The sequence below is a fragment of the Pinus tabuliformis genome, chromosome 7, assembly GCF_031772625.1.
Source record: "Pinus tabuliformis cultivar Carrire ecotype Pingquan chromosome 7, CPIR1, whole genome shotgun sequence".
Taxonomy (NCBI): Eukaryota; Viridiplantae; Streptophyta; class Pinopsida; order Pinales; family Pinaceae; genus Pinus; species Pinus tabuliformis.
In genome coordinates, this window is record NC_142293.1 from 711,587,555 (window position 1) to 711,605,127 (window position 17,573).

Genomic DNA, 17,573 nt, shown 5'->3' on the forward strand with positions numbered 1-17,573 from the left:
TCTCCTTTCTTAATATGGATATCATTTCTTTGTATGTTGATAGAGTGTTGATGATGAAACTAATGCCTTGGTATCAAGATTGAATTTGATTGAGTTGAAGTTGTCTAATATCTCCATTTCAACCCTTTTCTTCTTTACTTTAGCTATGAGAAGAGAGGTACTTGTATAATTTTTAGAACTTCGGAGAAAAGGGTTTTTGTACCACATTGAGATTTCCTCACAATTGACCCCACCCTCAATCCCTCTCCATGACATTTAAACATGATACTTGATGTGGAAGAAATCTCATAGAAAACAACTAATCTACACCTTATAAGTAATTGGGAGTGAGAGCTATGTTTTGTAATGTTATATGATTTTTTTAAATATAGTGTAACCTTGTCTTTTAAGAGAAGTTGTAGATACCAATTAGATTGAATTGAATATGCAAGTGAGGCCAATAACATACAAGGAAAGAACCAAAGGAAACATCTCGATGCTAAGGAGGAAACACTTGTAAATATGGTGGACTATTGAGCACACGAACTGACGAGATTATCCCTCTAGGGATAATCATAAAACATTTGAGGGCATTAAATGGAGGGGATCAAGACCTCATAGGTATAGTACCCACTACCTACAAACATGGAAGAGGAATATGAGCCATCAAAGGTCTAGTACCCACTACCACCAAACATGGAAGGGGAATATGGTGTGATGTGACATATGTCAAACATGTAGCGAGATAAATTAATGAGTCAAATGAGTGGTGTATTATTGAAAAAAACACCCATTTTTGCTTGATTAGATGCATAAGACAAATCAATTATGTAATACAGGAGTCGTGGTCTCCCAAAGAGGGAATGAGAACTCTTTATTGGAGGGAGGATGCTTCTTTAGCCAAAGTATAAACACATTCATTAAAAAAATTGGATATATGGAAGAAGTTTACCTAAAAGTTTTAGATTTCTTGCTAGTTGAGTATGAAGTTTTGTTTCAAGGGTGAATGGACATTTACCTTTGGATTTTACATAGCTTTTATGATTATCTCATAATCTTCTAAGACCACCAATTTGGTGATTCACCATGAGGAAGCCAATTCTAGACCAATAAAAAGAGAATAAGATTTAGCTTTAGTATAGGTTGAATGTCTTAATCCTCACGGATAATCCAATTTTTATCTCTTGCAATTGGTCTCATCCTCAACCCCTTCCATGATAAGATTAAACCCTACACAAACCACTTGATCTACACCTCATGAATAATTGCTTCTAAGAGTTATGTTCTATAGTGTTGTTTTTTTTAATTAATTTAAATATACTGAAATCGTGTTTTTAAGCAGAACCTCAAGTACACCTCATGAATAATAACTGCTTCTGATGGGAAGGTGGATAGGGCACTAACAACAAAGAAGAGGTCATGATAGTGGCAAAATGGCTTAGTTTGGAGAGAATTCAAATATATGACGATGCTAAGGGCATCATATACTCGGTAAAGGACTACACTCATTTCAGCGCAACCATTCTATCAAACTAGTAAGCACCTTCCAACACATTTAGTTTGACCATATATGCAAGAAACAAAACAACACTGCTGATTTACTATCCAAGAAGTATCGCTAAAAAACCTAGTAATTTTTTTTTTTCATTTAAAGATATTTTTCATAAAACACACTACAAACACTGTTATCATCTTTTGGGGTATATGTAGTGCCAAATCAAAATAACGGTTAGAAAGTAAGATAGTGGGCTACACGGTACAAAAAATCTTGAAAATACGATTATCATGTGAACTTATCAAATACATTTTATAAAAGATAACACATAAAGAAAAAAAACCGATTATAAGCCTATTTACTATCCTTTTTATTTTAATATAAAAAGAAGACGGGTAAGCCAATTTAGTATCCTTTTTATTTCAATCTAAAAAGAAGACGGTTATGTTCTATAGTGTTAAACTTTTTTTTAATTAATTTAAATATATTGAAATCTCGTTTTTCATCAGAATTTTTTAATTCGTTGCAGGTTTTTTAATTTAGTTGAAGGGTTTTTTTAGTTTAGAGATTTATTTTATAATTTAATTTTGTTTGTCATTAAAATTAAAATTTTACTCATATTTATCAAAATAAAAATTTAAAAAAAATCTAAAAATAAAAATAAAAAATAATTATACAAAATATTTAGTTATAAAAAATATTAAAAATTAAAAATTAAAAATGAAGAAATGAAATTCCTCTGTGCTCGTGTGAGATTCCTATTTCCTATTAAATAGATCTATGCTGGTCAACTGCTACGTCTCACCGTGAAGAACAAAGTGCGGAATTTGAGGCGGAGTAGCATGAAGATAAATGACAGAGAGGCCAAGGGACCAGTAACTTTCAAGAAACTGTTCAATGCTTGGATTTTTCTTTCTCTCAATAACACGAGAGACAATTCATGCCATTAGCCATTTCAATACTTCGGACTTGACTTCCAGACATTTTTCTGTTAGGTACTGATTTCTAAACCTTATTCTAGGTTGAGATCATAACCATAGGTTGAGATCATAACCACCAGAGGTAACCCTCAAAACTACATAACCATCCCTAGGGGCTGCTATTTGTCCGTTTGTTAATGTTGGGTCCAGGCACTCGAGGTTCTCGGCCATTGTCCAATAACCATGGCCATTCCTATGAATATCATGATCTTCCGCGCAAGGGATTCTAGATGCTCTCTCCTCTTCTTGACCAGGCAAGCTATGACGCTATTCTACATAGTTGCTGCGTCGGCCTTCATCATTACTCTTCCTCGACAAATTTGCAACGCAGAGACACCACCATACATGTGCAACCGTGGCCATAACTATACAAAAGGGAGTAACTTTGAGAGCAATCTGAATACAGTGTTGAATAATCTTGTTCAACACACTTCCCAAACAGGGTTTAACATTTCTGTATATGGCCAAAGCCCTGACCAAATATATGGCCTTCTGCAGTGTGATGGAGACGCAACAGCCCAACAATGCTACAATTGCTCGCAAAAAGCAATCGCTGCCCTTCGACAAGTTTGTGGAAATGCCATTGGGGGTAGAGTTTGGTTACAAGTCTGCTACTTACGCTATGAAAGAGGTAATTTCATCGGTCGACTCGATTATATTTCTGTAAAATATCGTTACACTCAACAGAATGTTTCGAGCCCTGGTGTCTTTACCGCGGCTCTTAAGAGGCTACTTCACAAGTTGTCAGGTGAAGCAACATCTAGATCTGGATTATATGCTTCGGGATCAATTACAGACTCCTTGTCTCGAAACATTTATGGTACGGTCCAGTGCTGGAAAGATATATCTTCTGACGACTGCACAAGATGCCTATCATCCACAATCAATGATATCGTCACAACTTATGCTGGATGTGAAGGAGTTGAGGCTTATCTTGGAAGCTGCAAAGTTCGCTATGAAACATACAGTTTCTTTGATTCCCCTGCGCCTTCAGCCTCCCCTGTGGAAGCGCCAGCTAATAAGGTGCCTATTTCAGGACCACCATCGAGCAATAGTACGCAGATGAACCAGTCAGAGAAGCCTTCAAACAAAATACGCGCAATTATAGGGCTTGCGGCCGGCTTGCTTTTCGTGTTATTCGTTTGACTGATCGCAAGTCACAGAAGATTGAAGTTTCCCATACTTAGAAGGCGATACCAAATCTTGTTATATTTCCCTTTTTCATCGTGCTCACTTGGATCGTGTTATATTTCCCTTTTTCATCGTGCTCACTTAGATCTTCATTGTCTGTTCATCGTGTTAAAATAATCTGTAAATTTAGGGCATCCTCGTGAAATAAAGCGTATGACATGCATCTTCATCTTGATGGCAGATTTTGGCAGTGCCCTCATCTTAATTGCTGAGTTTGGTAATGTTTAAGCGGATCAATTTGTTTGACGTCTTTTTATTTTTATTTTTATCTGGTATAGATTTTAAAATATTCCTAAAATAAGTTAAAAACTTATTTCCAAATATTATAATCTCCTCTTCTGCTTCACCGATTAAATTATTAATATAAATATAAAAATAGTTTGCAGCAGTTGAAGATATGCGTTTGCAACATGAAAGCCAAGCTCACAACATTCAATCTATTTTTTCTTATAAATATATATATATATATATATATATTTTATTTAACGTTGTTAACATGAAAAAGCTTCTTTGGCCATATGATGAATTGAATATTGAAATTGATTGATAATAACTTATACATAAAATTTTTGAATTTATATTATTAAATTAATGATTATATTTGAGTTGAGATGTTTATTGATATTATAAAATTAATGACTATATTTGACTTGAGATGTTTATTGATCTACAACTCGTTAGAGGGGATGTATAAGTTTGTCTATAAGTTAATCTGTGACTCTTTAAAATAAATTAAAAATTAAAAATTATGTTCAAAATAGAAAAATAATGTAAAGTAATTAGAAGTTAAAAAATGTATATAAAAAAAAAGTGGGGGATGTATAAGTTTGTCCATCTGTCACTTTGTGACTCTTTAAAATAAATTAAAAATTAAAAATTATGTTCAAAATAGAAAAATAATATAAAGTAATTAGAAGTTAAAAAAATGTATATATAAAAAAAGTTTTTATGGTTAAAATTTTTATTTGGTCCTATATATATAGTATATTTAGCATTCAAAAATACAATTTAAACAATGAAAAATAACACATTGTATTTTACACTCTAAAAAAGTTTGTACGTGAAGAAATTTGATCCCTCTAGGCTCATGTTAGATCCGTACTTAAGATTGATCTATTATGGTTATATTGAACCTGAAGTACTAGAGAACTCACTCAATTTAGAGTAGATAAAGATATCATGTTTTATTAAAGCATTTTATGGTGAAAAGTTCATTAGCTAACTTTTGTGAACAAAAGACCAACCATGCTAATAGTTGGTGTGGCTTTTGATTTGATGACTTAGATGCTCCACAGCTAGTCAACAGAATGGTTATACATAACAATCAAGACTCACATTACTTGAATATAAAATAGAGTTTTAAAAAAATATTAAATTGTTAATATATATAAAATATATATATATAGTATAGAAAATATTAAATAGTTAATATATATTCTCAAAATTTAAAAGGTTGAAAATGGAGCTTTTAAGAATGTATCTTAAAATGTTATATTTAATGTGATTAATAAAAATTTAATTATATAAATGTGAGGATTTAGGGAAAAGTTTGTCTCATATATTTAATTCATTTAGCCTAGATTTAAATTAAGTTGTTCAAGGTGGTTGGCTCATTTGTTGTGACTTTCAAACTTCTTAATCTTATTCACATTTATCAATTACAAATTAAATAATTGTGTTAATGTTTAATTTAAAATCTATATTAATATCTTATTTAATATTTTATTTATAAATTAATTTTTTTTTTCAGTGTAATTATACTTTTCTCAGACTATTTGTAAATAAGATAAAATTATAATATTAATTACATATCCAATAAATAAATCACCTATCTCATAAGTAAAAGTAATAAAACAAAAAACAGTAAATTTCTTTTTAGTTGAATATAAAAAATGGTTAGCCCCTTGGGCTTTGGATTGACAGTGAATGGGTGCATTGTTAAGGCACTCCTTGTGATAGGTTACTGGTGTCACTGGTTCAAATCGCCCGTGGGTGCTTACCTACCAAAAAAATAAAAAAATAAAAAAAATGGTTAGTAAATCATAATAAGATATTAGTAAATTTTGGTATATCTGAAAGTAAACCTACTTTTATATATATATATATATATATATATATGGTAAAAGACTCCCATATAAATATTTTTGAATAATATATTAGTTGAGTAGGTCTAATGGTTAAGATTATATGTTTCCGTATAAGGGGTCATATATCCAAAATTAGAAAAGGGTAAAATATGTATGCTTTAATGGACTTAGTAGTGATTCCCTTATCCCACAAACAAAAAGTCTTATATACCAATCAAATATCTAACTTAGCCTTTACCTTGGATCAATATTTGAATTAAAAAAAATTATGAAAAAAAAACAATTTACCTAATTTTCATATTTACCTCCAACAAATAAATAATATATTGATAATAAAAAGCAAATATTTAATATACTTGATTGATGCCCCATAACTAACCATCTGTCTGTCAAATTCCAACCCGAAACGCTTCCTGCGCATCTTTTTTGAAGTCTCGGTCATGGAAGACTACAAAGGATTGATGTTGAAAAAGACTAAAAGGCAAGATGAAAACCACTGAAAATCCTTTCTAGTCTCAAGGCAAGTTGGCTCCCACTACGCGGTATTGGGTAGGATATTGTTCAAAATCTTCATGTATTTCAAAAGCATGACTCAACAAATTTAATTTCGTGAATGATTAAAACATGAACGATTACTATTACTAGTACTTTGAGTTGATAACGGTCAACGAATTCGGTGAATAATTAAAACATTTGGATATTTTATGAATAATTCATTGTAGCAAATTTAATAATATATTAAAATCCTAGATCTACAGATTTAATTATAATTAGTGAACTCTTTCGCAGGAATTAAGTTTAAAAAATCATGAATGGGGTCATATCGTGCCAAGGAAAATAGACGAGTCCCAGTGCAACTACCTTTCCAGAAACTGTTCAATGACTGAATTTTTTTTCTTTCATTCAGTGGTGGGGGGCTTCAGTCATATCGTGCCAATGTAAATACACGTCACAGTGCAAGTAACTTTCCAGAAACTGTTCAATGACTGAATTTTTCTATTTAGATAGTTTTCATTTAATTGTCAATTACACTTGTGTCTGCGTTCACATGCGAAACGGAAGCGTGTTGACCCAAAACCGTGAGCTCCGTTGAATGTTTCGTGGTTTCACCGAATGAGATGAATGAGCGTATCCATGAGGAAAAGGCGGTTGCTTTTGCGGGGCGTGTCCATGAGGGAAAGGGAGACCAACCAAAAACAAACAATGTTCTGGAAGGGGTCGGAGGTAGGTGAGTGCCGACGTGGTGCCCCTTCCCTCAGTTTCAACGAATTAAAAGCTGGCACTTTGACACGTAAATGTCCCTCTCTCTAACTCATCACCACGTGTCTGTCAAAATCTCATCATGTAAGCCTACCACGTGTCTGTCAAAATCTCATCATGTAAGCCTACCACGTGTCTGTCAAAATCTCAGCCTAGCACATGTCTGTCTCTGTAACCAACCTGTCGTGTCATGTCTCTATGGCAGGTCTACAAAGTGAACAGTTGGTTCTAAATAGGAGGGTCAACAAAAATGTTTTAAATTTCTTACCACTCAATTTCTACAAGAAAATATTTCCACTCCGAAGACTTGTCGATCCATCTTCCCTTTGCCTCTGCCTCTGCCTTTGCCTTTGCCTTTGGGTTGGCGTTATTATTGAGTAAGATTTTTCTGGGACACATTTGACTCAATTTTGGCTTGGCGTTATTAATTAGTATTATTTTGGCATAGACATTTGACTATTATAATAAAGTCCATCAACTTAGGAAAAGTTTTTCTTGTTTAGGAACGTTGGTAATTCTATTATCAAAATTGATTGCCACTTAATTCTATTATGTAAAAAACTATTTAGATAGTTTTCATATTTGCCTCCAACAAATAATATATTGATAATAAAGAGCTTATATTTATTATACTTGATTGATGCCCCATAACTAACAATCTGTCTGTCAAATCGTGCTAATGAAAATACAGTGCAAGTAACTTTCCAGAAACTGTTCAATGGCTCGTTTTTCCATATCGTACCAAGGAAAGTCAGCGGTGGGCGGCTTCGGTCATTCAGTGGTGGGCGCCTTCGGTCGCAGTGCAAGTAACTTTCCAGAAACTATTCAATGGCTTCATTTTTCTTTCCTTCGGTGGTTGAAACAGACCATTCATGCCCTTAGTCATTTCAATGGTTCGGATTTGAGATCATATTATAGGTTGACATTATATTATAGGTTCGGATTTGAGGTCATATTATAGGCTGAGATCATATTAATGGTTCGGATTTGAGATCATATTATAAGGTACTGATTTCTAAACCTTGTTATAGGTTTAAGGTTTAGATCATAACCATCAGAGGTAACCCTCAAAACTACATAACCTTCTATGGGGCTGCTATTTGTCCATTTATTAATGTTGGGTAATGTTGGGTAACATTCGTGTCCAATAACCATGGCCATTCCTACGAATATCGGCTTCCATGCAAGCGATTCTAGATGCTCTCTTCTGCAAATTATTGTGCTATTCTACATATTTGTTGTTCCGGCCTTCATCATTACTCTTCCTGGACAAATTTGCAACGCAGAGACACCACCATGTATGTGCAACGGCCATAACTATACAAAAGGGAGTAAATTTGAGAGCAATCTGAATACAGTGTTGAATAATCTTGTTCAACACACTTCCCAAACAGGGTTTAACATTTCTGTATATGGACAAAGCCCTGACCAAATATATGGCCTTCTGCAGTGTGATGGATACGCAACAGCCCAACAATGCCACAATTGTTCGCAAAAAGCAATCGCTGCCGTTCGACAAGTTTGTGGGAATTCCATCGGGAAGAGAGTTTGGTTAGAAGATTGCTACTTGCGTTATGAAAACAGTAATTTCTTCGGTTTAGTGGATTATGGTGCAAAATATCGTTACATTCAACAGAATGTTTCGAGCCCTGGTGTCTTTAACGCGGCTCTTAAGAGGCTACTTAACAATTTGTCAGGTGAAGCAACATCTAGATCTGGATTATATGCTTCGGGATCAATTACAGACTCCTTGTCTCGAAACATTTATAGTACGGTCCAGTGCTGGAAAGATATATCTTCTGACGACTGCAGAAGATGCCTAACAACCACAATCGATAATATAGTCACAACTTATGCCGGATATGAAGGAGTTCAGGCTTATATTGGAAGCTGCAAAGTTCACTATGAAAGATACAATTTCTTTGGTTCCACAGCGCCTCCACCCTCCACTGCGCCTCCAGTACTGCCCTCCCCTGCACTGCCCTCCCCTGCGCCTCCAGTACTGCCCTCCCCTGCGCCTACGGATAATGCTTCAAACAAAATGCCCATAATTTTAGGTTCTGTGGGCGGCTTGCTTCTCGTATCGTTTGTGTGTCTGTTCGCATACGGGAGAAGATTGAAGTCTGCCATATTTCGAAGACGACGCCAAGGTATTGGATCTCTTAACTTAAATGCAAAATATATAGAATGGATCTCTACTATGCGAGTGCGAAATTATGATAGGATCGCTATAAAATATGAGTCTGTCATGCATTTTGATCAATAAATCGTTGTTGAATTTTATACAAAATAATCGTTGAATTTTATACAAAATAATTCTGAAAATATGCTTAAGCTGAGGTCCAAAATATAAAAGGTATAAGAATTTTTTAGTTAAATAGTTTATTTTTTATTTTAAAAATGATTTATATAGAAGTTTATATTTTTTTAAAACTATATATATAATATTTTCTGACATAGCTCTGTATTTTCATTGTATAGATGATGGACGATTGGAGAGCCACGTACTTACCAATCGACAAATATTGTTTAAGAAGAAAACATTGGTAACTGCTACAGCAAATTTTCATGATGATAACAAACTTGGGGAGGGAGGATTTGGGTCTGTATACAAGGTAACATACGCTCATTAGAAAGTTTCTGCTTCTTTATGAAAAAATATCTTGAATTATACTAGTGTCCGGGCAGATTGCTCATGTATTTTGATGGAGAGAGAGAAAAACGAACTGCTTCACAATAAATTACATTTTCTAACTAAAATTCTGTATCTTCACCAGGATTCTCAACTGCGGATTGTTCATCGAGATATCAAAGCAAGTAATATCTTGTTGGACGAGAACCTGAATCCTAAGATAGCAGATTTCGGGTTAGCCAAACTTTTTTCTGAAGATGAAACCCACGTCAGCACGAGAGCGGCTGGAACTCTGTAAGATTTTAACACAAGCGTCACTCTATTCTGACACACCGTCAAATGCTTAACAATTTGAGTTTCCACTGTTTTTTTGTAATTGTACCTTCTTGAAATGGATGCAATTGACATTCTTGAAATCGATCTAGCTGTTGCTATCTTTCATATATTATTGAAATTTATAATGGATATAAAAATATTATCTTTATCCAAGATATTTTTATCTTATTATCCTGCTCAAGCAGTTTCGTTTCGAAATAGATTTCCTTAAATTTTCGTTACTGAGTCTTTGCCATTGTAAATTGGATGTGCAGTGGGTATATGGCACCAGAGTACGCTCTGTGGGGACAACTATCTGTCAAAGTTGATGTCTATAGCTTTGGCGTTGTTCTTCTTGAAATTGTGACGGGAAGAAAAAATACAGACTTTAATTTGTCATCTGAAATGGAGATTCTCCTCGGTTGGGTAAGATACTGTGACATTGTTTTGGGTTTTAAAAAATGCAGCGGTAAACATTATTTATCCATAAAAATAATTAGTGCGATATAATAGCCAACAAAGTTATCTATAAATAGATTAAAAGTTATTTATAAATAGGTCAAGTTTCCCTTTTAAGATAAACATATTATTTTGGTACATTAATAATTTATTGAGAAATATCTTAGTACTAAATTAAAATGAGATAGAATATTTCATATTTAGTTTAGAAGCAAATTATTTATTTGAAGACAAACTCTATTTTACATTGATGAATACATTATAACCATAATTTTTACTATAGCTAAGTATCACACATAAGATAACTAGGCGGCATTCATTTGTTTCAAAATAGATGTTCATCATGGTGAGCTTAAGTCGATTGTAGATCTACAATTCCCGAATATTCAGGAATCCGACGGACATGGGCGCGGTCAAAAAATTGACCATGCCCATGTCCGTCGGATTCTCGAATATTCGAGGAATCTGCAATCAACTTCAGGATGGCCTGTTCATCAACCTCTAATTCTTTGCAATAAATGCTTACTCAAGATACCTCTTATAACAAAGTTTTTCTTTTGATGCAACTAGAGACTTTCTTCTTGTAGACATCACTATTTGCTAAAATTCTATATAAAAGGACAACCATCACTTGAAATACATGAGTACCTAATTGTTTTAGCTACTCATATAATAGAATGTGGTATATGGTTCATTCAACTTCCTGATGAACTCCCCTTAAATGTGCAATTGATTCCATTGACCTTCCAAGAGCTAACTAGTGTAATGAATACTCTCACTCTATGTTGACACTTGTCCCTTGAGTCTTAGTTCATTCTAACATACAAAAGAATGTGTATATAGGTCTTTGTCCCATAACATCATCATGAGTCCACAAGGAACATATGGTCCACTCTTGAAGCATTCAATTGACACATAACCCATTTCTCCAAGAGTTAAGAAAGTTCCTATATAGGTGAACAAACTCCTCCTTCACGGAAATAAAATATGTGGTCATTTTAGGGACTCAACATAACTATGCTATATGGATATGCATTAGCTAACCTCATGCTTAAGCAAGAGAGAATGATTAGTTTGACTTATATACCTAAGAACAAGGATGCACATATAAACATTCTACTTAAGTTGCACCCACCTATTCACCATAAAGACTACACCTCTCAACTTGGATGCATTATAACTGGGGTCATTTAGTTGTTTTCTTGGGCACACCATTACATCATCAATTCAACTTGGACACACCAAATAAGTTATCAACTCAAATACACAAAGATATCCATCTGAATGTCAACACATCATGTACATTATCAACTTGAACACATTAAATAATCTTCATACCACTAAATATCACCATCAATAGATCTTTTAACACTGCTTTGCCAACACTGAAACATGTTGTGACCAACTATCACTTTAAGGGAACATGAATAGTGGCATCCACATAGTGATCATTCAAACTTCAAATCAACATCTCAAGAATGGCATACACTATGTTAACATTCCAAGAGCTTTCTTCTAAAACAATAGCCAATTAGTGGATATCTCATATTATCTTCCAGTATGACAAGCACGCTACTTCCATGCACCTAATATGGATCTTCTTTGCTGCTACTCTAGAGATGCTACTACTAACTTCTTATTCATGGGACTCACATGCCATTTTGGATAACCACCCAGAAGAAATGGGTTATAAATCAATATCAACTATGGTTTTGTTGTTGGCGCATATCTCACCATATGAACACATTAGGGCAAAGGTATGTTGTGCTTTTGTCATTGGAAATTGCAGGAGCATGCCTAGCGTAATTTTTTTTACCAAGCAATGCTTAACCTATCTTTTGACATGCATTGTGACCATCCCATTTTTTTTACCAAGCAATGCATAACCTATCTTTTGACATGCGTTGTGACCATCCCAACTTGGTCAAAGCTTCCTCTACTTGCTACTTTGGAGAACCTACACTCAATAGCATTAAATAGTGGATTGGTTTCACCCATGTCATAATAGAGCATCAACACTTACACAACACAGAAGCATGATTTATTTCAATTTATGTTTTTTGGTTGCAATTATCAAATATAAATGATTTCATTATATCTATTAAATTTTCAAAATTTATAATAAAAATACATTTAAAATTGAAATGATGCTTACATAATTCCCCCATCATAACTTCTCATCTCACAAGTCATGAACTCTAAAAACATATCCTAAGTCTCTTTGGAAATTTCTCACACTAATTCACACACAATTTGGCACCAACTATCATTAGCAAGTGTGGTTCTGCAATTTTCTATCAATCATTATATCAATGTCATATCTAAAAAGTCGATTTGAATCAATTTTCTTTAATTTAGAGACTAACAACATGAACAACAAATATCTCAGCATCAACCCACCAATGATTTCATCGATCTCACTCATATCCATGTCATAGACACCCCTCCTTAGCATTAGACAAGGTTGATCAAATAGTTGGAGAATATCTCCTCATATACATTTAGATTTAACAATATAAAATTTGAAAGAAAAGTATTTCTAAAAAAATATCTACTCAATAAAATTAAAAATATATTCAAATAATACAAATAAAAATTACTCATTCTAACATTCACTATATTTCTCCTGGGCAATAATATATCTAAATAAAACATATATATTAAAATAAAAATTACTCATTCTAACCTTCTAAATAAACCATGTGTATCTAAATAGTATATTTAGGATTTTGGACCATGTTATTTAGTTCATCAATAAACCACTTAGTTGAAATATGAGATTATGTGTTTCGCTAATCTAATTTGGCATGAATTCATGTATTGAATTTCATAATAATTTTCCATAATACTAAATTGAACTAAATCTTATGAAACTCTTCATCACCATATATAAATTTTATGAAATGCAGGTGTGGAATTCGTACACTAGAGGAAATAGCGTGCAAATTATTGATCCAACAATCATTGAAACATGTAATGAAGAGCAAGTCGTGAGATGCATTCATGTTGGCCTTTTGTGTACACAAGCTGATCCATCACTTCGTCCACCAATGGCTACAATTATTTTGATGCTTTCAACTGCTTCCGTGGCATTGCCAGAGCCCACAAGGCCTGCTTATGTAACCCCAAATACCCATTCCACCGATTCCCGCATCAGGCTATCACATTCGTCGGCAGCCACGTCTTCCTCTCTATCATCTTTTCATATTGCTCATCCTCTTCTTCCATCGAACGCCACTACTTCTATTACTATATTGACACCTAGGTAATGCAAAATTTACATTTCTGGACATCTTGGTATAAATAATGGAGTGATGGAGGTCACTTTTCTCTTCACCTTTGGAGAGTTACTCAATGTAAAGTGTATATATTATATTTGTTAAATGATATTTTCTTTTGTAGAATCATAAGTCTAAGTTGCGAAATTTATATCATTTGAATATTTTTTTTGGTAGTGAATCAAAAATACATTTTAACTACCACGATCTTAACAAAAGTTGTTTCATCTAAGTAGCTTAAAAACCAAAATTTAAAACAATTAAACTATATCTATCATATTTATAACCCAATCATGAGCGATAGGTTTGTTTATTTATTTATTCTATGCGCACTTTGAAAATTTCGTTTATTTATATATTATAACGATGGTTATTAAAATAATTGTTAAACTTTTATTTTATTTTTATAAAATTTGTGTGATAAAATTAAAAATAATACTTAAAATATTGTAAAATATAATTATTGGTCATTTTTTATGGTTATTAAGAAAGTGAAGGATGAAAGACAATTTCTCTCTGAATGTCTTCTCATAAAAGTCAAAAATATTTTATTATAATTTTAACTTACAATGAGAGGTTCGTCTATTTATTTATTTTATCCATTTTTTATTTATTTCATTTGTAAATATATTATAATGATTGTTATTAACAATGTTGTTAAAATTAAAATATTTTTTTATTTATAAAAGTTGTATATTAAAATTAAATATAATAGGTAAAATATTATGGAATATAATTATTGGCTATTCCTATGATTATTGAGAAAGTGAAGGATGAAAAACATTTTCTCTTGAAATGTCCTTTTATAAAAGTAAAAAATATGTAGAAATAATAACTTTCATTTTTATAGACACTAAGAATGTTATTGATTTTTATAGTTTATAAATTCATGAAACCCATATTGATAAGACATAGTTTATGGTTACAAAAAATAAGAACATTAGTTGCCTTGTGTGTCAATAAGTTAAATGGCGGTTTCAAACCCATAGATTGGGAGGCCCATGGTATTATCTCATAGTATTTGGAAAAATGAAATAGCTAGGGGAATTAATTATTTAATCAATGAATTCACATGATTTTTTGAATAAACATGTCTTTCTGTGGAGGGGTACGATAATATATGAAAGGAAAAAGCATTGAAAGTAAATGTATGTAAGAAATTTTTTTATTTGTGGAGTGAATGCTTTGTCATTACAACTTTTTTCTAGGATGCTTCAAATGATGAAATTTTGAGCATATTCACTAGTAGAAAATGAGAAATTAGTGAGTAGATGATGAAAAAATTAGTCATTGCAACTATTCCAAGTGAAATACTACCAAAAATGAGAAATCTTAAGTGACCCAACTAAAGCAACTAACATAAATGACTAATTTACTCTTGGGCTAAAATATACGAATAGCTAATAAGTAATACAACTAAAAATGACTAATGTGAGTGACTAATTTAATCTAAACTATGGCTAGCTTCTAATAGCCTATTAATGAGCTTTAAGTGAAGTTTCCTGAAAAAAATGGGCTACCTACAACTACTTGAGTTTATTGATAACATTATTGATAGATTTGAAGATATTTTCCACCTCCTTAAGGATTAGTAGGTATTACCCTTATGTGTAAACTTCACGTCCCTTTTCCCTCTTTATATGAGCATATTTGTTTATATTAAGGACTTCTTCAATATTTTTTATTAATGGCTACATGCCAAAACAATCACTCTCTGGGTTTTCAAAATCATTAGATATAGACTCACTTAAAGTGACATCTTTTTGCTCAAAAATTAAGATTAAAATTAAAATTAAAAAAGAAAATTTAACCCTAATATTGACGACATGCTCAAAAAAAAAAAAAAAAAAAAATTAACCTCAATAGTAGCAACATAAGCTATCACGACAATTGACATTTTTGGCTAATCTAAAATTGACCTATTAAATTTACTTTCCTTCTACTCTTTCTCATTTCCTTCTCACGTTGGGATAGAGTTAAATGCTCTCTCTACATTGGATTCCGCTACAAAATTTAGGAGGAGTTCGATGCTATTTCTACATTGGATTCCACTGCGAAATGCAGAAGGAAGGAGTGGATCGATTGTTCATGATGGATAGGGTTCGAAACCTCAAGAGAGAGAGGAAGGTGAGAAGGGTGGTGTTATGAACAATGGACATTGGTTCGAAACCTTAGGAGCAAAAGGAAGGTGAGAAGGGTGGTGCTAATAATAGTGGGAACTCCCGTGAATTCAAAATAACAGGGAAGGAGGCGATTCCAAAGAAGAGTGATTTTTTCATAACACATCAGATCAATCTAATGAATTTATGTAAACATCTACGCAAGGTATGGACAAAATTAGAAAAACGAAAGCCAAAGGAGGAGTGGGAAATTGACCCAAAAAAATTAGATATCACAAGTATTATGACCCAGGGAACATTTGGGACTCTTAAAATGTTAAACTTAGAGCAGCTATCATACATGATGTTCTTGATGCAATGCTAGGTGATTTTAAATTTTTCCTTATGTGATAACTGGCAGGAAAGGGAGCACATCTTCTTTGAATGATAGAACCTTCAAGATTCTTATTTTTAGTCTCAAACTGACATTAAAGGATAAAAAAGGACTAGATTTTTCCTTGTTGATAGACTCGCCCAAACTATCCTTGAATCTGGATGGTATTGACAAATTATTTAGCTTCTATCACACTAGCTTCTCCTAATAGGAATATGGCATCCCCAAACTGTAGCTGAGTGGTGGAATCAAAATATGAAGAGATCAAATATTGAAATGGATTAAGTGAGGCTTCATTCTCTTACTTCTTTGATAAGATTTCTCAAAGTATTTTCTAGAATGATAAGAAAGTGGGGACAAAATGCAACCATGTCTTAATCCTCTTAACACTTTGTCAAAATTGGAATGTTCCTCATTAACCAGAAGTACACGGGAAGCAATTGAGATGCATTCAAAAGTCCATTTCACCACTAACTCATTGAATCCAAAAGCCTAAATGGTTTTGATGAGAAAATCCCAATTAACCCTACCATAGACTAGAATTGAGGACAATTCATAATATGTTTATACTCAATGGTTCTCCATTTTTTTTCTTGGAGAATGGATATTTTTATTTCCATGAAGTCAACATAGTTGAATCAAAATCTATGATAAGATATTTGTCTTTCTAAGGTTATTTTTCTTACGCCTATTTATCCATTTATTTCTTAGAATTTTTTATCTGAATTGGATCACTATATTGTTTGTCATCCATCTCGATTCATTTGGAGTGGAAAAAGTGGAGGAATCAACTCACATGACCATTTTTACGAGCGGGACCTGGTTTGGCAAAACAGGGTTTGAAACCTATGGGGAGAATTTTGAGGCATCAAACGATGTTTTTTGGGGGTAAAAATTTACCACTAAAAATCCACACCTTTTCATGCTATTCCACACATGCAAATATTTCCAACAGTACAAGACTCACATTAATCAGAGTTTGCATGAAAAACTATGCCACTCAGAAGTTCACCTTCCTATTTTCACACATTTAGTTCAGGACGATGCCACATCAGCACCCATTATTCATGTAAAAGGGGTTAGCCACGTGTTTGTAATGTAAAAGACTCTAGAAGAGTCTATTTTGTAACTCTAATTAAGATTTGATGTAGTCAAACTTAATCACTAGTAAGCTATCACACTGTGTCATAACCAGACTACTAGAAGGAAGAGGCGTTCCATTCTTTTGAGAGAACGTTTTTCCATAGCTGAGAAGAGATAGCCAGGAGAGATAGGAGGTAGAGAACATAGAGAGGATCTGTGCACTGTAGAAGCCCACGGGCCACATGGATTACTTCTTTGTATCTGCAGCCATATTTCCAAACAGAGAAGGACAGCGAAGCGACCTCACCTTCCAGTCAGGTT

General features: G+C 33.2%; 2 protein-coding genes and 1 pseudogene across 3 annotated transcripts; all 3 read left to right on the forward strand.

Annotated features, from left to right (window-relative positions):
* The first annotated feature begins 2,715 nt into the window (after positions 1-2,715).
* Positions 2,716-3,600, forward strand: LOC149249500 (cysteine-rich repeat secretory protein 38-like). Its single transcript, XM_089453240.1, has one exon. It carries the CDS (start codon positions 2,716-2,718, stop codon positions 3,598-3,600), a length of 885 nt encoding a protein of 294 aa, XP_089309366.1.
* Positions 3,601-7,895: 4,295 nt separating this feature from the next.
* On the forward strand, positions 7,896-9,625 carry LOC149249501 (cysteine-rich repeat secretory protein 38-like). The gene is made up of 2 exons (XM_089453248.1): positions 7,896-9,142; positions 9,474-9,625. Exons 1-2 carry the CDS (start codon positions 8,146-8,148, stop codon positions 9,623-9,625), a joined length of 1,149 nt encoding a protein of 382 aa, XP_089309374.1. The 5' UTR covers positions 7,896-8,145.
* A 72-nt stretch (positions 9,626-9,697) lies between these two features.
* On the forward strand, positions 9,698-13,753 carry LOC149249502 (cysteine-rich receptor-like protein kinase 44 pseudogene; annotated as a pseudogene). The gene is made up of 3 exons (XR_016265294.1): positions 9,698-9,918; positions 10,215-10,365; positions 13,308-13,753. The product of XR_016265294.1 is annotated as a cysteine-rich receptor-like protein kinase 44 pseudogene (transcript).
* Positions 13,754-17,573: the final 3,820 nt, after the last annotated feature.

Bases quoted from the DNA above. Each gene is read 5' to 3' on its own strand.
- LOC149249501 (XM_089453248.1), top strand. From the start codon at position 8,146: ATGGCCATTCCTACGAATATCGGCTTCCATGCAAGCGATTCTAGATGC. The intron at 9,143-9,473 runs GTATTGGATCTC...TTCATTGTATAG, and splicing joins ATTTCGAAGACGACGCCAAG to ATGATGGACGATTGGAGAGC.
- LOC149249500 (XM_089453240.1), top strand. From the start codon at position 2,716: ATGACGCTATTCTACATAGTTGCTGCGTCGGCCTTCATCATTACTCTT.